Below are 17,561 nucleotides of genomic sequence, written 5' to 3' on the forward strand. Positions count from 1 at the left end.
CACATCACACAGACATAAACTTACCTCCTCTATCTGCTCTTGTTTCTTCTGTATAGCTCTGTTTCGTGCCCCAGCACATGTCACAGACGAGAGAGCATCTCTGTTGCTGGGTTTCTGTGACACCTGTGGAGGTCACCAAAAAAGACATCATCAATCTTTCAATTTAAAACTTTAGTTTTAGTATTATTTATATGCAACAGTCTTAAACAACAGTCAAACAATTTTTTAAAGGTGTGTTCACACCATATCGTAATTTGAAAAAAGTGTTCATGTCCTCGCAGAACTCATAATTACAACTTCATTTCTGAGAGTGACCACTGCAGCTCACATGGAACCAGAGAAAAATATTGCCGCTTCCAGTAGTAAAATAAGTAAATAAGCATTTACTTCAGAATAGTTGTGTGTAAAATTTGTTTAATTGACTTCTGCCAATGTAAATGTTTTCATACAAATGTAGTGTGAATTTAATTGAATTACATGCAGCTCAGAGTAAGATATCTAGTATATCCATGTAATAACAACCTAAAGAAATAATTATAAAGAGTAATAATAATGCATTTGCATAGCAACTATTACTTGTATTGTGTTTTACAGCTGCCAGTAACATTCTTTCATGTTGGTTCTTTTTGTTGACTGTAGCTATAGATAATCTCCAGTCCGAGGACGTGAACAGCACTGAGTTAAACGTCACACCGTAATTACGACATGGCATGCATGCAGCATAATACCAGCATAATGCTCGGTAATGCTCTTACAATTGCAGTCACTTTAAGATTGTTGTAAGGTTGTTTTAAGGTTGTACTGCCTTAACATACTCAAGACAGATTTTTATCATTTTCAAAAAGGCAAGAACAGTAAGTGATTGTCTCACAATAGTTTATATGTTATTATAATTTCCAGTGGAATGAGGGTAAACTAATTTGGCCTGCTGTCCATGATGAAGGACTAAAACATGAGATGTGACTCAATCTCCCAGAACTAAATTAAAATTAACGGACCCACTTTATATTAAGTGGCCTTAACTACTATGTACTTACATTTTAATTAATAATTTAGTACTATGTACGTATTGTGTTCATACATGTTTTTACATTGTACTTATATTTAAAAAAAAAACGACATGTAATTACATCTGTATCTAATTTCTGTAATTACATTTATAATTACACTGTTGACCCATACTTTACACCTTAACCCACCCTTAAACTTACCCATACCTCCAACCCTCTCCCTAACCTTACCCCTATCCCACCTCAATAGCAGCAAAAGTGTTTTACAATACAATATGAACACAATAAGTACATTGTACTTATTCTTTAATGTAAGTACATAGTAGTTAAGGCCACCTAATATAAAGAGGGACCAAATTAACAAATATTTTACTTTGTGCTTGCTATAACATGCATTAGCATGTTGCTAATGTATTTTAGCACATTTCTATCATGTTGTTTGTGTTTTTAGCATAGTGCTATTATGTCTTAATGCATTTTTAGCATGTTTGTAGTTTATATTACCTTGGTACTAGCGCGTTATAAACATGTTTACTATGTTGTTTGAATAATTTACCACATTCCTACATTTTCCCATTCTCCACACAAACACTTTTTATTATGCTGGCTTCCTCTAAAAAGTAAATAATATTAAGATAATAGTGGAGCTTGGATGCAAACTAATTGTCACGAGGGTAAGGTAAGCAGCTTTTAAAGCCTATATATTTAAACATTATTGCACAGGCTAGAGTTCTGTTCTTTTGAATATTAGCGTTACTGTTAATTTGGTCATATTCACATATCAAGAAAAAAATTGCACCATTCAATGTATGATATTTTCTTGAAAACATTGGTTCAATGAAGTTAATATTGCTAGCTACTGTGTGTCTATTTGCAAATGATTTATAGCGACTGCTGTCACAGTTCATGAATGCATTGTTTCCTGCTCGTCTCATGTTGATGTTGTCATGCTGATTGTTTGATGTGGGAGGTACCGCTGATCATCAGTGATCAGTGGCAGTTGCATGTCATTCCCACAGCCTACTTAATGCCCTGTCTTTCGTCTCTTGTTTGACAGATCATTGTTTGAGATCATCCATGCAGCATGTCCGTCTCCCTCCTGTTCAGTATTTCAGTCTCGTGGGTTTATTCCGGTTCTGTGTTTAGCTGTGGATTACATCATCTTTCACCAGCGCTCTCTACTTACCATCTCACCCGTCCTGTGCTGTCCATCAAGGTCCCTGTGCAACCCACCATCAGCTGATTGACTGATTGTCATCAGCATATTCTGGTGAACCTAATTACTGCAGATCTTTTTCTAACATGATGCTCTATGCATTTTTCTCTCCAACACAGGACCTTCAACATCGAACAAGCCAAGGTCACATCTGTGTTAATGCTGTTGACTGGGAGAGCAGCACTATGGGGGACTGCGGTGTTGGAGAACCTAGACCCATGCTGTGCCTCTTTCCAGACGTTCACCGCTAAAATGAGACAGGTTTTCATGCAGTCGGTGGGAGAGAGGCGGCAAGAATGCTTGCGGACCTGCGACAGGGAGAGATACCGACTTCTGACTTTTCCATTGAGTTCAGAACATTAGTGGCAATGGAGTGTCAATGGAACACAGAGGCGCAGTGGGACATGTTCCTGCATGGGTTGGCTGACCACTTCCAGAGAGAGTTCAACACTCTGGATCTTTTGACATCTCTCAATGGACTTATTGAGTTGGTTCTGAGAGTAGATGCATGACTGTCCCGAGTAGAGCGATGGACCCTGACCAGTCATACTCATAGAGGAGTTGCTGGTCCATGAGTTAGCGGCGGGGACACGGTCAGTCCCGTCTACGATCACGAGCCCATGCAGATGGGGCGAGCTTGGTTTTCCCCGGAGGAGAAGGAAAGGCGGAGATCGCAGGGCCTATGCCTCTACTGCAGGGGAGCAGGCCATTACGCTTACAACTGTCCGGTAAAAGCCCAAGCCCGATAGTAAGTATGAGGCTACTATTGGGGGAGGGGGGGGGTCTGTCTTGGCCTGCAGTGGATTTGTCTAACGTGCCCACGGAGTACCTCGACCTGCAGGAAGTGTTCAGTAAGTCTCATGCTGCTTCTCTTCTTCGACATCATCCCTATGACTGTGCCATAAATTAACTGTCAGGTAAGTCTCCGCCTAAAGGCAAATTATATTCCATTTCTGTTCCGGAAAAGGAGGCTATGGAGAAATATATTTTTGATTCTCTAGCTATGGGGATCATCCGCCCTTCCTCGTCTCCAGCGGGGGGCGGGGTTCGTTTTTGTGGTGAAGAAGGACAGATCTCTGTGACCTTTTATTGATTACCGGAGACTGAACAGCATCATTCTTTACAGCATAAAGAATACTTATCCTTTGCTGTTGATGTCTTCAGCCTTCGAGAGGTTGCAGGGAGGCTGTGGTAGATTGGCCAAGTACAGATTCTTGTAAGGCCCTACAGAGGTTTCTAGGGTTCACCAACTTCTATCTGTGTTTTATTCGCAACTTCAACCAACTAGCCGCACCTGTGACCACCTTGACCTCCCCCAGAACTACGTTCAGGTGGTCAGACACAGCAGAAGCTGTGTTTCCCAAACTGAAAGGTTGTTTTGTTTCAGCCCCAATCTTAATTACCCCTGATCCATCAAGTCAGTTGGTGGAGGTCGATGCGTCTGAGGTGGGGGTAGGTGCAGAGCCATCCCAACATTCTCCCACAGACGACAAGATTCACCCTTGTGCGTTTTTGTCCCATCGGTTATCCCCTGCCGAGCGTAATTATCACATTGGTAACAGAGAGTTGTTGGCAGTCAAGTTAGCATTGGAGGAATGCCACCACTGGTTGGAAGGCTCAGGGGTACCTTTTATAGTATGGACTGATCACAAGAATCAAGAATACATTAGAAATGCCAAAAGATTGAACTCCAGGCAGGCTCTGTGGGCACTTTTTTGGTTGTTTTGATTTTACTCTCTCGTACCATCCAGGTTCCAAAACATCAAACCTGATTCTTTATCAGACATTTTTTACCATTCTGCACGCCCGTCTACTCCCGAGACATTATTGGTCTCCACACTCACATGGGAGGACGAATTGAAGGTCAAGATGTTCTTAGAAAGTGTAACACCTCCGCACGGTTGCCCACCAAATCAGTTATTTGTGCTGATGGGTTACTTCCACCGCTGCTGGTCCCTTTGAGACCCTGGTCCCATATTGTCCAAAAAAATTTACCGCCCTCCCAGGGCAACATGGTAGTTTTGACTGTGGTGGACCGGTTCTCGAAGGCGGCCAAACTATATTCCCTTATACCCTCAGCCAAGGAGATAGCATTGACCATCGTAGATCACGTCTTTCACTTACATGGCCTCCCGACAGATGTGGTTTCTGACAGGGGACCCCAGTTTGTGTCCAAATTTTGGCGAGAATTTTGTAGATTGCTGGGAGTGACTGTCAGTCTGTTTTCAGGGTTTCATCCTCAAAGTAATGGTCAAACCGAGAGAGCCAACCAAGATTTGGAAAGGGTGTTGTGATGTTTGGTCTCCAAGAATCCTGGAATCTGAAGTCGCGGTCCCCTCCGTTCACGCCTCTGTCCAGAGGTGTCACAGCACATGAACTAGAGCCCGCGAGACTCTACTCCGAGTGGGGGCGCACACCAAGGCTAAAGCCGAACACCACCGGTCTAAGACTCCAATATACGTCATTAGTCAATAAGTGTGGCTTTCTACCAAGAACATTTTCAATAAGCTTGCTCCCAAATTCATTGGCCCATTCACTGTCACGAGGATCATTAGTCCGGTGGCAGTCCGCCTTAATCTTCCTCCAGCGTACAGGAAAATTCATCCTGCCTTTCATTTATCAAAGATAAAACCTGTGTTTCGTTCTCTTATTAATCTGCCTGCCCCGGACCCGTCACGGTACATGAATGCATTGTTTCCTGCTCGTCTCATGTTGATGTTGTTATGCTGATTGTTTGATGTGGCCTTTACCGCTGATCAGCTGATCGAAATGCATGTCATTTCCACAGCCTACTTAATGCCCTGTCTTTCATCTCTTGCTTGTCAGATCGTTGTTTGAGGTCCTCCGTGCTGCATGTCTGTCTCCCATTCTGTTCAGCGTTTCAGTCTCGTGGGTTTGTTCCGGTTCCGTGTTTTGCTGTGGATTACATCATCATCTGGATCTTTCATCATCTTTCACTAGCGCACTCTACTTATCATCTCACCCCTCCTGTTCATTTCATTGAGGTCTCCACGCCACCTGCCGTCAGCTGAAGCCTTATATATTTTTTCTGTCAATAAATTGTTACTTGCATTTTTCTTCCTGTCATCCATTCCTGACAACAGCAAAATCATCCTTTGCACATTTCAGAATATCCCACAGTGGTAGTAGTTCAATCCAGAATGAATCAGTGTTTATGATTGAATGGGTTGAGTGAATTATTTATTGATATATATTTTTGATTATTGCTTGAGTATTTGTTTTTTAAGACTCATGTTATGTAATGTGTTTCTGTTCCTATTGTTTCCCCATTTGCCTTGCTGCCTTGTTTGTTACCATAGAAACCCTTATTATTTACCATGCCAACTTATCACCTACACCTGTCCCTCATCATTACTGGTAAGCATGTGTATATATACCCCTGTGTTTCAGTAGTGTCTTGTCAGATATTGTTTTCTGTATGTGTTTTGTCTTCCTGTATACATTACAGTGTTCCTACTGTCAATCTTTGCCTGTATTATGATGTTGTTTTTGCTTTCACCCAAAAAACCAATTCTGAAAATGTATTGCACTCTAGTTTTAAGCTACTTCTGTATTACAGTTTGGAACATGCAAACACAGAGGAGAAGCATGATTAAAAAAAAATAAAAAAAACTATTTCCTAGTGTTATTAGATTAAGTATCAGCACTTTTTTGTTGCATTCTGCTCAGTTAGTAATATTCAACCCACAAACATATGTTACATATTTTGTTAATACAGAGTTCAAATTATTACTGACCCAAAAACATTAATTTGATAATGATCATAATGATATAAAGCAAGGAGTTTCTGGTCTCTTACTGTGGATGACAGTGATGGTCTGTTTCCAGAGGATGGCCGAGAAATGTCTATAAAAAAGTAAGGGCAAGGTGAAAAGAGAAAAGAGGGGGGGAAAGGGAGAGAGGTTCTTGTAAGAAACTCTGTGTAGTGTCAATTGGAAAATTTACCTCACAACATAGGTTGTTTTATTTTCTGATGTTGGGCCTGGGTGCTTAAATCCATATAAATATGACTAATCTCTCTCACTCTCTCTACTCTCACATACATACAAGAGCATCTTCAGCTCTCTGACACTCACACACACACACATACACACACATTTTCTCTCATTATATCTCACTTTTAAGCAACACGTACACAAGCAGTGAGTCACCAAGCACATAACCATGAGATGGAGGGGGAGGAAAATCTTCTTAACATGCCACATCTGATTTTTAGCCAACTAAAAAATAAAAAAAACACACAGACACATGCACGTCTGCATACACATTAATTATTTTGAATTAAAATGAGAACTCCTGAATTTTAATTGTAGAATTGTAATTTAAATTAGGCAGAACACATGCTGGGTTATTTTGACCCAGCTGGTTGGGTTAAAAGGTTTTATCAATTTTATATAATATATATATTTTATATAAGTCAACTATTTTTTTTTTTATATTATAATGCTGGCTTAAAATGGACTAGAAATGAATAAATAAATAAATAAAACAGAATTACTTTTACAGAGACAAGAGCAATAATCAGTATATGAACATTTATTATTAAGCAAGAGCATGATTAAACAAAACTTAATTTATTTGGGTGAATACAGCATAGTTTACAATATAACATACCATAAAACTCGTTTAACAAGCATTTTAGACCTAAGAATGTAACATTCAAAAGTATAATTTTAATTTAAGTGTATTTAACCATTCTCTGTAATCACTTTTTACTGAAAAGTGTTTATTCTCACGTGTCACTGAAATCTGAGCCAGGGATGTGCTGCTGTTCGCAGGGGAAGTGCGAACTTCAGACTGCCGCCTCGCATTTCACCCATAGCTGAAAATGCCCTGACCAATGGTGTAACTACAGACAGTGGAGGCCGTTATAATAAATATAAATAGAAATATTAAAGGAGACACATATTATTCCCCTTTTTACAATTGTGAAACTAGTATATGTTTCATTCATTATCTGGCCCGGCTCGGTGTTCATCTTCAGTTCTCTCTTCACAGCAGTTTAATGCTGGTTCACACGGGACGATTTTAAAATTGTCGGCCGATTTTCCAAACCTGAGAGACCCCACTCACGGCGATAAAAAATCACTGGTCTAACAGTTCTGGTCGTTCCGTGTGGTGTGCAGCCACACGGCAATATCAACACATCACACACGAACCGATTTGACTCCCGAGCATTCCCAGGTCAGACGGGAAATCTCACAAAATCCCTCGAGATCAAACGTGACTTCAGAGTAAACAATCATGGTGGACGAAGAGGATGCAGTGGCCATAGTTTGTGCTTTGTTTTTAACGGAAAAAAAACATAAGAAAAACAAGAAAAGGCGATGGTCAAAGAGGTGGAGACAACGCGAGCATGGACTATACTTGCTACATCATGATATGGAGGTAAGTTGTTGTTTTATCTCATAGAAATGTTGTTACGTACTACACACATTAATAACCGTTGAAATAAACGTTCATATATTCGTTTCCATGTACTCTGGTGGTCTGCAGTTGTGGATGTAGTTATGCCCATCGACTTTATTTGTATTTGTTATATTTGTCATATTATATACGCCGGCTGTTTTGATTTTGTTTCCCGGTACTTCCTCACCGCCTCGTCACCTCGCTTTCTGATTGGCTACACGTCACAGTCCACAGGCTGCGTGATTGTTTGTCCTCGGGGGACACCACACACGAGAAGAAATTGGGCCAAATAAATCCAACATGTTGGATATCCCCGATTTGAGATCGGAGCAGTCCTGACGTTCTTCCGAGCAGAGGAGATTAGTCTTAACACACCACACACGGCAGGAATATTTGTTCAGATTATTTTACGATAATCGGAGCATCCTAAAATTGTCGGAAGGGGTGAATCGGGGCTAAAATCGGCCTAATTATCCTGCCGTGTGAACCAGCCTTTAGTCAGTGTACTGTTTGAGTACATGAATTACTCCGGGATATTGGTTTGTTTTAACTCAGAGGGAGTGTCAGCCACATTCAAAAAGTGAACAATTTAAGTCATTTGTGGATTAATGCGTATTAGAGACGCGAACCGTTTAAAACGATTCCGTTCAATTTGGTGAACTGGTCCAAGAAGATCCGGTTACATCGAATGATTCGTTCCTGAACCGGATATCACAAACTGCTTTGTTTTGAACTGTCTAACAACAGACACGGAAGAGAAGACAATGCTGAATAAAGTCGTAGTTTTTGCTATTTTTGGAACAAATTGTATTTTCCAATGCTTCAAAATATTCTAACGGACCCTCTGATGTCACATGGACTACTTTGATGATGTTTTTCTTACCTTTCTGGACATGGACAGTAGACCGTACACACAGCTTCAATGGAGGGACTGAGAGCTCTCGGACTAAATCTAAAATATCTTACACTGTGTTCTGACGATAAATGGAGGTCTTACGGGTTTGGAACGATATGAGGGTGAGTTATTAATTACATAATTTAGATTATTGGGTGAACTAACCCTTTAAAATGTTGCCAATTATTACACTTTTTTTTTTCATTAAATGTTGCTCCAAGATTATATTCATATGAAAATTAGAAAATCCCATTGTTTTGCCTATACATTTAATTTAATATCATTTTATTTTTTAAACTACTGAGTCCTAGGGTCCTTTCATACACCCGGTGCAATGCGATGCAAGGCGCAGTGCAAGCGTGTTTGTTAGTTTCAGTCTGGCATTCAGTATGCAGTATCCAGCGCCACATTGTTTAGTTAGCAAATGTATTTACACCTATTTGTGCGCCCATGGGTGTGCTGGTCTAAGAAAGAGGTGTGTTCAGTCACATTGCTGGCGCATTGCTATTTTAAGGAGCTGAAAATAAACTGCACCATAGACCAACTCAAACCTGTCAATGGCGCAATATTATATAAGTGAATCGGTCTACTCTAGAGTAACAAACGAGAAACGACATAGTCTCTATGTTCTGCCCCTACTTTCACAACAACACTACAACCATAGCCGAAGCCTAACTGTGTGTTCACACCGCCGGCGTCTAGAGCGTCAAAAATCGCTCTTGCCGCTCTGCTCACGACGCTGCAGAAAGATTTGTGAGCGCTCAGACGCTCTAACGTAGATCGAATGCTTATTTTGTATTTAAAGCGGCCGCAAAGCAAACAAGCTTGTTGATCTCGTGCAGACTGACCACAAGGAGTTATAAGTTAACCTCATTCAATATTGTTTTAGACGAAATATTAAGATCCTTTACTTAAAATGAACAATCTCAGACACCTTGGTCCACGTATCACTTTTAATTTATTTTTTATGTCCCTGTACGCAAACAGGGACACATCATAGATTAATACAAACGCTAAACAGCAATAATCAACCTGTGCTTGGGAGCTAATGTGCCAACTCTCAAGCATTCAGCGTGAGACACACGCAATTGACTCTTTTCACACGCTTTCTCGGACTCGTTGCGTTTGCACTCTAACTTGTCTTGGACTTGGCCATTGGATTCGCCAAATGTTCTCATTGGTCTCGACCAAGTCCAGCAAAAAAAAACATTATATATATATATATATATATATATATATATATATATATATATATATATATATATATATATATATAATGTTTTTTTTTTTTTTTTTTTTTTTGCTGGACTTGTTCGAGAGCAGGTCATTGTTCCCTTCAAAACAAAACCACATTTGCATGATGTTGCGACTGAAAAGTACCCTTTAGCCTGCTCTACGCTTGTGCTCCAGTGGCATCGGCTACTGCTAGGCTACAATGACCTGCTCTACATGAAGACGCAGCAGTTTCAGCAAAGAATAAATGGATTTCCAGCACTTAAAATCCCTTGCAGAACCTCTGCTAGTAAATTCATTTTAAAATGGCTATCCTTGTACAGCTATGATTAGCTGTTTCTCAATCTTGGCTTAGCTTTTAGATTTGTTACAGGAAAGGATGTGCATGACCAGCGGTTCACTTGCTGTTTTGAAAAGTTTAGATGTTTCTAACTTTATTTTCTACCTGTTAGATTGTGTTTTATTTACGTCTACACCTAGATAGCCTTAAACTTACCATTTACAATAATGAAATACTAATTAATGTTGTACAGTATAATGGTTGCAAGACTAATTATTTCTACTAGTTGATTTTGTTATTAAAAAAATATTTGAGTTACTCGACTACTCGTGGTTCATGCTATTGCAAATTAAAACACATTTAATAGGTTTTTTATCAATAAATGCTAATTAATGTATAGCCTTATGCAACAATTACATATGTTAATTTTATACATATTAACATTTTCATGTAACAGCCAGTATTTGTATCTGTAACAATCACAACATTTTTCGCATTTGGACACAACGTCGTACAGTTACTTGATAAGACAATTATGACTTTTTATCTTTTTTTTATTTTTTTCTCGTAATTATCAATGAACAAGTATGTTGTGTTAAACTAAAATAATTGTTAATTTATCAGATAATATTTATCATGCAAGTAGAGAGGTCATGACAAACATTAAGTGATCATTTGAATACGACTGAATCCATTCAATATGCACATTTTCATAACGCAGAACTCTTTAAACGAGTCTATAATGCTTAGTAAATTTCACTAAACAGATGTGTGTGTGCCGCGCAAACCAGCGAAAGGTAAAGATGCAAACATGTAGGACAAGTAGAAAATGTATCCGTACCTAAACTGATTATTAGCCTACTCTTGAAAGAGAACTGTTATGGTTTTTGAGATAGCCTAAGGTTATAATGGAATATTGTAAATAAATGCCTTTTAAATATTTACAAATAATATAACATGTATGATGTATTATTATAGGTGAAATTACTCTTGCAAAGCTCTGATTTCTGAGAGATACACGGAAGGCAACAGCAATGCAGTGTTTGAATTGCGCTTTTTTCACTCATAAAGTTTACATTCATTCATTTCACACTTGTGACTTTAGAGGTCTGTGTATAATATTGCACTGATTCTCTGACTCAACTGTTATTTAGCAAACACCAGACTGCCAGCTTCAGCTGAGTACTCAGGCAGAATTATTCCTTGTCCGTTATTTGTTTTTGAAGTCATCATCCATGCCATTCCGAATAAGGTATTCTGCTTCAGGCACAACCCTATAATTACATTAAACATTTTATTCTTACATGCAACATGGATAAGGTCATAGAAAGTAACAGCTCCACGCAATATTGTAATCCTAAAATTCATGTTGTACTTGCAAACACTTTGTATGCATTATAGTTAATGCATGCTGGAGTAGTCAATTGTTTCCGACAGCTCCGACTAGTCTATACAAGCCCTAGTACAGTATGACAAAATTTAGCTCTATTTATGTGTACCAGCTAATAAAAACTCTTACTAGACACACTAGAATGTTCCAAATAGGTGTGTTAAGGCCAGTTGGAGCTAAACTTTTCAGGGCATTGGCCCTCCAGGATCTAGTTTGGAGACCGATATCCAACAGAGTTTTTACTTTGCACATGCTTTTTGATCATTACAAATAATAATGTAGTAATGTATTTTTGAGTAAAAAATATTCTGTCTAATAGAAATGACTGGAGTTGAACCCCCACTGACCCCCACTGCTGAGGATAAGCCTCTGTCAACCGACCCTGCTAACAGGCACTCACATCTGACTGACAGGATTCAGACTGAGCTGGTTCACAGAGGACCAAGTAAGGTGCCACCTGGCTTTGTTTTCCGTAGGAATGAGAATAATGGGAGAAGTTGCACCACCACCAATACTTTAAGAAGACATTAGTAAGTGGTGAAAAGATGGCAAGAAGTTGGCTGATTTATTCAATAAAGAACAACAGCCTATTTTGCTTCTGTTGCAAATTGTTTTCCAGGAGGAACATCAATTTAACAAGTGCAGGAATGGCAAATTGGAAACATGCGAGCGATTTCCTCACATCACATGAAAACATTCCAGAGCACCTCAATTCCATGAAAGCATAGAAGGAAATGTAAGTGAGGTTAAAAAGTGGGAAAACTGGAGATAAGCTGGAGATGGCTCTTCTGGAGGCTGAAAGGGTGAGATGGAGAGCAGTGCCGACATGTCTCACTTCTATCGTGCAGTCACTGGCAGTTCGAAATTTGGCTCTAAGGGGACACACAGAAACACTGTTCACACCATCAAATGGGAATTTTCTCAAAGAGTTCAAACATATGGCCAGGTTTGATCCAATTATGAAAAGATCACCTTAACCGTGTCGAAAGAGGAACAGCAAGTCACAACAGCTACTTAAGCCATCATGTGCAGAATGAGCTGATTGATCAGCAAAATCATATCTGCTATAGTGGATGACATCAAGCAGGTAAAGTGTTTTTGAGTAATTATGTACTGCTACAGATATAAGCCACACAGAACAGTAGTCAGTGGTCATTATAGTGGTGTCACTGATGGAGAAGCCTCATATCAGGGAACATTTTATGGGATTTTTGGAGGCAGAGGAGTCCACAGGCCAGCACTTGGAATCCATGATCCTGACGAGACTTGAGGCGTTGGGAATTCCTTTTGAAGACTGCAGAGGACAGTCATATGACAGTGAGGCAAATATGAAAGGCAGAAAATAAGGGAGTTCAAGCCAGGCTCTTAGAAAAGAATCCCCGAGCTCTGTTTGTGCCATGTGGGGTGCATAGATTGAATATAGTTGCGTGTGATGCTGCTAAGGGATCTGCTGATGTTATAAGTTATTTTGGTCTCCTGCAAAAAGTGTACACATTATTTTCAGCCTCTATCCAAAGATGGAGAGCTGTTGTGAATGAGGCTTTAATTGAGGTGAGGGTCCACACCAAAGACCCTGCTATAATTCATTTGAGGAGGTGGGGTTGTACTGCTTCAGTGTCTGCACGGTTGTTTGGTATGACATGCTATCTGCAATACAGCATGCCAGCACACTCATGAACTCTCCTAATATGCATGTGGACCTAGCTGTGAGTCTTTTGAAGGAGACTGAGTGAGATCCCCAGAGCTACAGGGCAAGAGGCTTTGTGGCTTTTGTGAAATTCTGGGTTTTGACAAATTTCCCAAGTCTTGCAGATGAGGAGCTTCCAAAAGTCTTCGAAAGCAATGCGAGGCACTAGGCACCACACCGCACTTTAAGGGGCACTCTGATTTGGACAGTAGAGAGCTTGTACAGGAAATTAAGAACTTCCCTAACCTGCCATCAAAGACCATGAGCCTCCTTGAGCTTATCACTTTTATACATGATAATGATACTGTATATCAGAGATCTACCCCAACTTTTGGACTGCTCTCAGGATTGCACATACTCTGCCAGTCACTGTGGCTCAAGCAGAGAGGAGCTTTTCAAAACTAAAGCTGATCAAGTCATACCTTGCCATCATCAGGATCAATTACTCAATAGAGGAGCAGATTTAATACGATGACATTATTGATGATTTTGCGTCAAGGAAGGCCAGAAAGGTCAGGTTTTAGTTTTAGTTTGTGTTTTCTGTTCTTAGTGCAATAGTGTAAAAATAAGATTCTCTTTAGTATGTTTTCACATTTGTGTGATGGAGTTGTGCTATTTAAAATATTTATTCTATATTTTATTTTTATATTATTCTTAATATTATATATTATTGTTGCTCTCTTTTTTATATATATACCTGATTGTATATATTTTTGGCACTTTTATGTACATAGTGTATATTTATTTCAGTTCTGATCACTTATACTGTCATATTTTGTGTAGAATTGTGTTCATTGTCTTTTGGCAATGTTGGAGGTGGAGATTGTGCACATTAAAAAGTGTGTTTCCTGTTGTAATTGCAATAGTTAAATAACTGGATTCTTTAAGTGTGTTTTTAAAATGTTCTGATGAAAGATTTGTGCAATTGAGAAATATAATTTTCTCTTTCACTTATGTTGTTATAATAGAATATAACTGTTTGTGCAGAATTTTGTAGGGGTGGGAGGTTGTGGGGCATTTGAAGGGGTTCTCGCCCAGGGTGTTATTCAATGTAGAACCGCCATTGTCTGTGTGAAGACGGTGCACGAGCGCCAAGAGAGAACTGATAACTGCAGCAACGATCACTCTTCATAACTCATTTCAGCTTTAGACCACCTGTTATTTAACACAGACCAACAAATTTCTAATCGAATAGAGATGTTGGTGGCGTCATGCTATCTTGCGTTTTATATATATATATATATATATATATATATATATATATATATATATATATATATATATATATATATATATATATATATATATATAAAACTGATAAGATACTGATTTTAATAGGTTGTTTAGACAGACAGGCTTAACCCAGTAGTTGGCTAAAAAAAACTAATCCAGCAGCTTAGTTACATAAAAATCCACCAGGCACCTGGGTAAAGAAATATTTAAAAATAATCCAATAAATTGACCCAATTAATATAAATAATAATAATAATAATAGTAATAACAAAGCATTTTTCAGCGTGTACAATAATTTGCTAAAGCTTGAATATTCTATATATAAAATATGTTATAGTTTTATTGTGGAGGAGAAAATGCATTTAATTTGGGATTTTAATTTATTTCTTCTAGCATTTCTAAGATTATGAGATTAATTGATTAAATGATTACTGAGTCAAATTTAAGTTACATTCTGTAAAGCAACAGTAAATGAAAAACAGAATGCTACCACTCATTGAGAATATTAATGTGTAAACTGACACTACCACCTAGTGTTGAGAGTTAAGAGTCCATACATGCACTGCAAAATTTAGTTTGCAACAGAAATGCTAACATGCAGACATAGCACAATGCATCTAACCTGTTCTTCCGGGTTCAATATGTGCTGTGGAGCTATTCTTGTTTAGGCCTTTGTTGAACTGCTGGCTGGAAGGAGGAAATGCTCTGGGCTTACGCCTTAGCTGTAGGCTGGACCACTGATATGTATGATGCCTCTGGTACCTCAGTGCAAAATTTGGGCGCCGTATAAAACGCCGTTCCTCCATAGTCCTGAAAAACCTGAAACTAAAGAAAATTTGAAATATATATAAACATTTGATCAAGCAATTTGATAACAAACCAGAACTAGAGAACTGTTATATGCAAGTCTGACCAGGACTTATATAAATAGCCTTTACAAACACCTCAGTAAATTAACTGTTTAAATGAAATAACCAGATCCAGTTAGAGGTCAAATTAGTCTTCCCCACAAGGTCTAGTAATTTTGAAACTGATTGTGATCGCCCAAGCAGAAAAATGCGCTGTTACTGCCGTTGACTGCTGAAAATCACACTGAGTTTGATGCAAAACCTACCTGACTAAATTATAAACAAAAAATGCTCTAACTGAATATTTTTTCTCAAGCAAAGCAAATTTTAAAAGTCTAATGAAAAATGTCTTCTTACATTTTTGGTCATAGACAATATACATATGTTAAAGATATATGTTATTGTCAACATGCTTAACTGGTATGATAAAAAATATTAAAAGTTTATGAAAAAAAGTGGGCTATATAAAATTTAACACACAAAAGAAATAAAGAAACATAAACCTGAACATTAAGATTCCTTTGAACATTATTGTTTCCTTTGTTCTCTGTATACTCATTTCACCTACAGTTTAAATTCTTTCTCTGATTTTATTGTTTGCAATGGTGCAATGCTACTGGGCAATATTTTAAAGATATTATTATTTTGGGTATTTTGCATGGTCTGTTATTGGTGTAATGTCAATATTTGGCCGAGATACAACTATTTTAAAACCTGAAATTCTGAAGATCTTTATATCTGAACAACAACAAAGCTGGTTACCAGAGTGTTATAAAATAGATTTTAAGATATTGGTATTTGTTTTTAAATCCTAAATGATCTGGCACCCTCCTGTATGTCTGAATTAATAAAATAAAATAAGCCAACAAGAATTCTTTGTCTCAACGTAGATCACAGTTAAAGGCAAAAGGTCATATGAAATAAACTTCATTTATCTGTGAAAGCTTCAAGTTCTGTCTATGAGTTTAAAACTAAATTGAAATCTCATTTTCTTCCCTTGGCTTCTTAAACTTTGTAAGTTAAATAATTATTTAGAATTTACTAACATTATTCTTTTTTTCCTCATGTCGTATGATAAAGTTATATATACACAATAAATAGTTGTGTTGCCTCCTGTAAACATGATATCAGAAATGCAGCACAGGCGCAATCAATTGTTTACAAAGCACATCAAATAAATGATCAGCTTTAAACTCATGCACTCATGATTAAATAGTACACTTTATAAAAATGGGTAAACATGATATCGGAAGGTGTGAATTTTGTGGACAAGAAGACATAGTGGTATACTGTACTGTCAAAAATATGAGACTGAAATAAGGATTCTAATGCAAAATATCTAAAACATGAAATGCAGTTTACACTGAGATATATTTTCCAAAATAACTCAAGGAATGAATGCTTTTATCTTGCAGTGCCTTAAAATACCTGATTTGTGGGAGAGAATAAAAAGGGGAGGCAGGGGCGCATGTCATTTTTATCCACACTCCACACCAGTTGGTGGTGGAAATACACCATTTTGTTGTTTGTCAACCGCCAATACAATTTCAAGAATAAGAATAAGAAGACGAAGCCACTGTTCAGTAGAGGTATGTGCTGTTGATCGTTTCATATCAGATAACAGTCAAGTAAATGTCTATTGTTTTATTTCTGCATGTTAAAACATGGAAGTTAAATTGGTTGTTTAGACACACTCACTTATGTGAACAATGTCAGCCAGCAGCTGCTATGAAGACCGATAGTACTGACAAAAGTGCAGCTTGTTTGCTGCCACTTAGCACTGACCCTGCCCTCATAACTATAGCTTTATGTAATGATGAATGGACCTCACGAGAAATCGGTGTATGAAAAACGGTGTGTTTCTACTCACAGGATGCAGTGTTCAATTTATATATGCTAATTGTTTTACCAGCGATGGTGCGAAGCAGCAGTTAATTGGCTTGGTATTAGTTGTGGAATTTATGCTTGTAAGACAAAGACTGATCATAAAGAGGAATGCAGCAAAGAATGTTCAGTAATCTCTATTCTGTTATTATGTCACTTTATCTCATGCTTCCTGCTCTTTCTGTAACTTCAAATCTTGTAAAAAATATTAGTAAAAAAAAAGGTGTGTTGCGTGGAGGGGTTGGGATGAACTCAGATGCAGACAGGAAGTACCAAACTCAGGATTTATTAACACAAAAGGGAAAACAACGACTAGGGTAGACACTAAATAACTTTACAAGACACGATAAACAAAGACTCTGAACAATAACTACAAACAAACACTCACGGTTATACAAAAGACTTCTTAAAGGGGTTACAAGGATACGATATCTCACGAGGCTGACATGTAGAAA

The 17,561-nt window shown here is 38.1% G+C and overlaps 1 protein-coding gene across 1 annotated transcript in view; it reads right to left on the minus strand.

Moving 5' to 3' along the window:
- Nucleotides 1-17,561, minus strand: part of LOC127963199 (uncharacterized) — a 69,361-nt gene that overhangs the window by 24,970 nt on the left and 26,830 nt on the right. Inside the window, exons 3-5 of the mRNA XM_052562967.1 lie at nucleotides 14,997-15,199; nucleotides 6,047-6,093; nucleotides 25-123 (exon numbers count right to left, since the gene is read on the minus strand). Coding sequence (XP_052418927.1) covers nucleotides 25-123; nucleotides 6,047-6,093; nucleotides 14,997-15,199 — 349 coding nt within the window. The remainder of the gene's footprint in view (nucleotides 1-24; nucleotides 124-6,046; nucleotides 6,094-14,996; nucleotides 15,200-17,561) is intronic.

The sequence above is a fragment of the Carassius gibelio genome, chromosome B8, assembly GCF_023724105.1.
Source record: "Carassius gibelio isolate Cgi1373 ecotype wild population from Czech Republic chromosome B8, carGib1.2-hapl.c, whole genome shotgun sequence".
In the NCBI taxonomy this organism is placed as follows: domain Eukaryota; kingdom Metazoa; phylum Chordata; class Actinopteri; order Cypriniformes; family Cyprinidae; genus Carassius; species Carassius gibelio.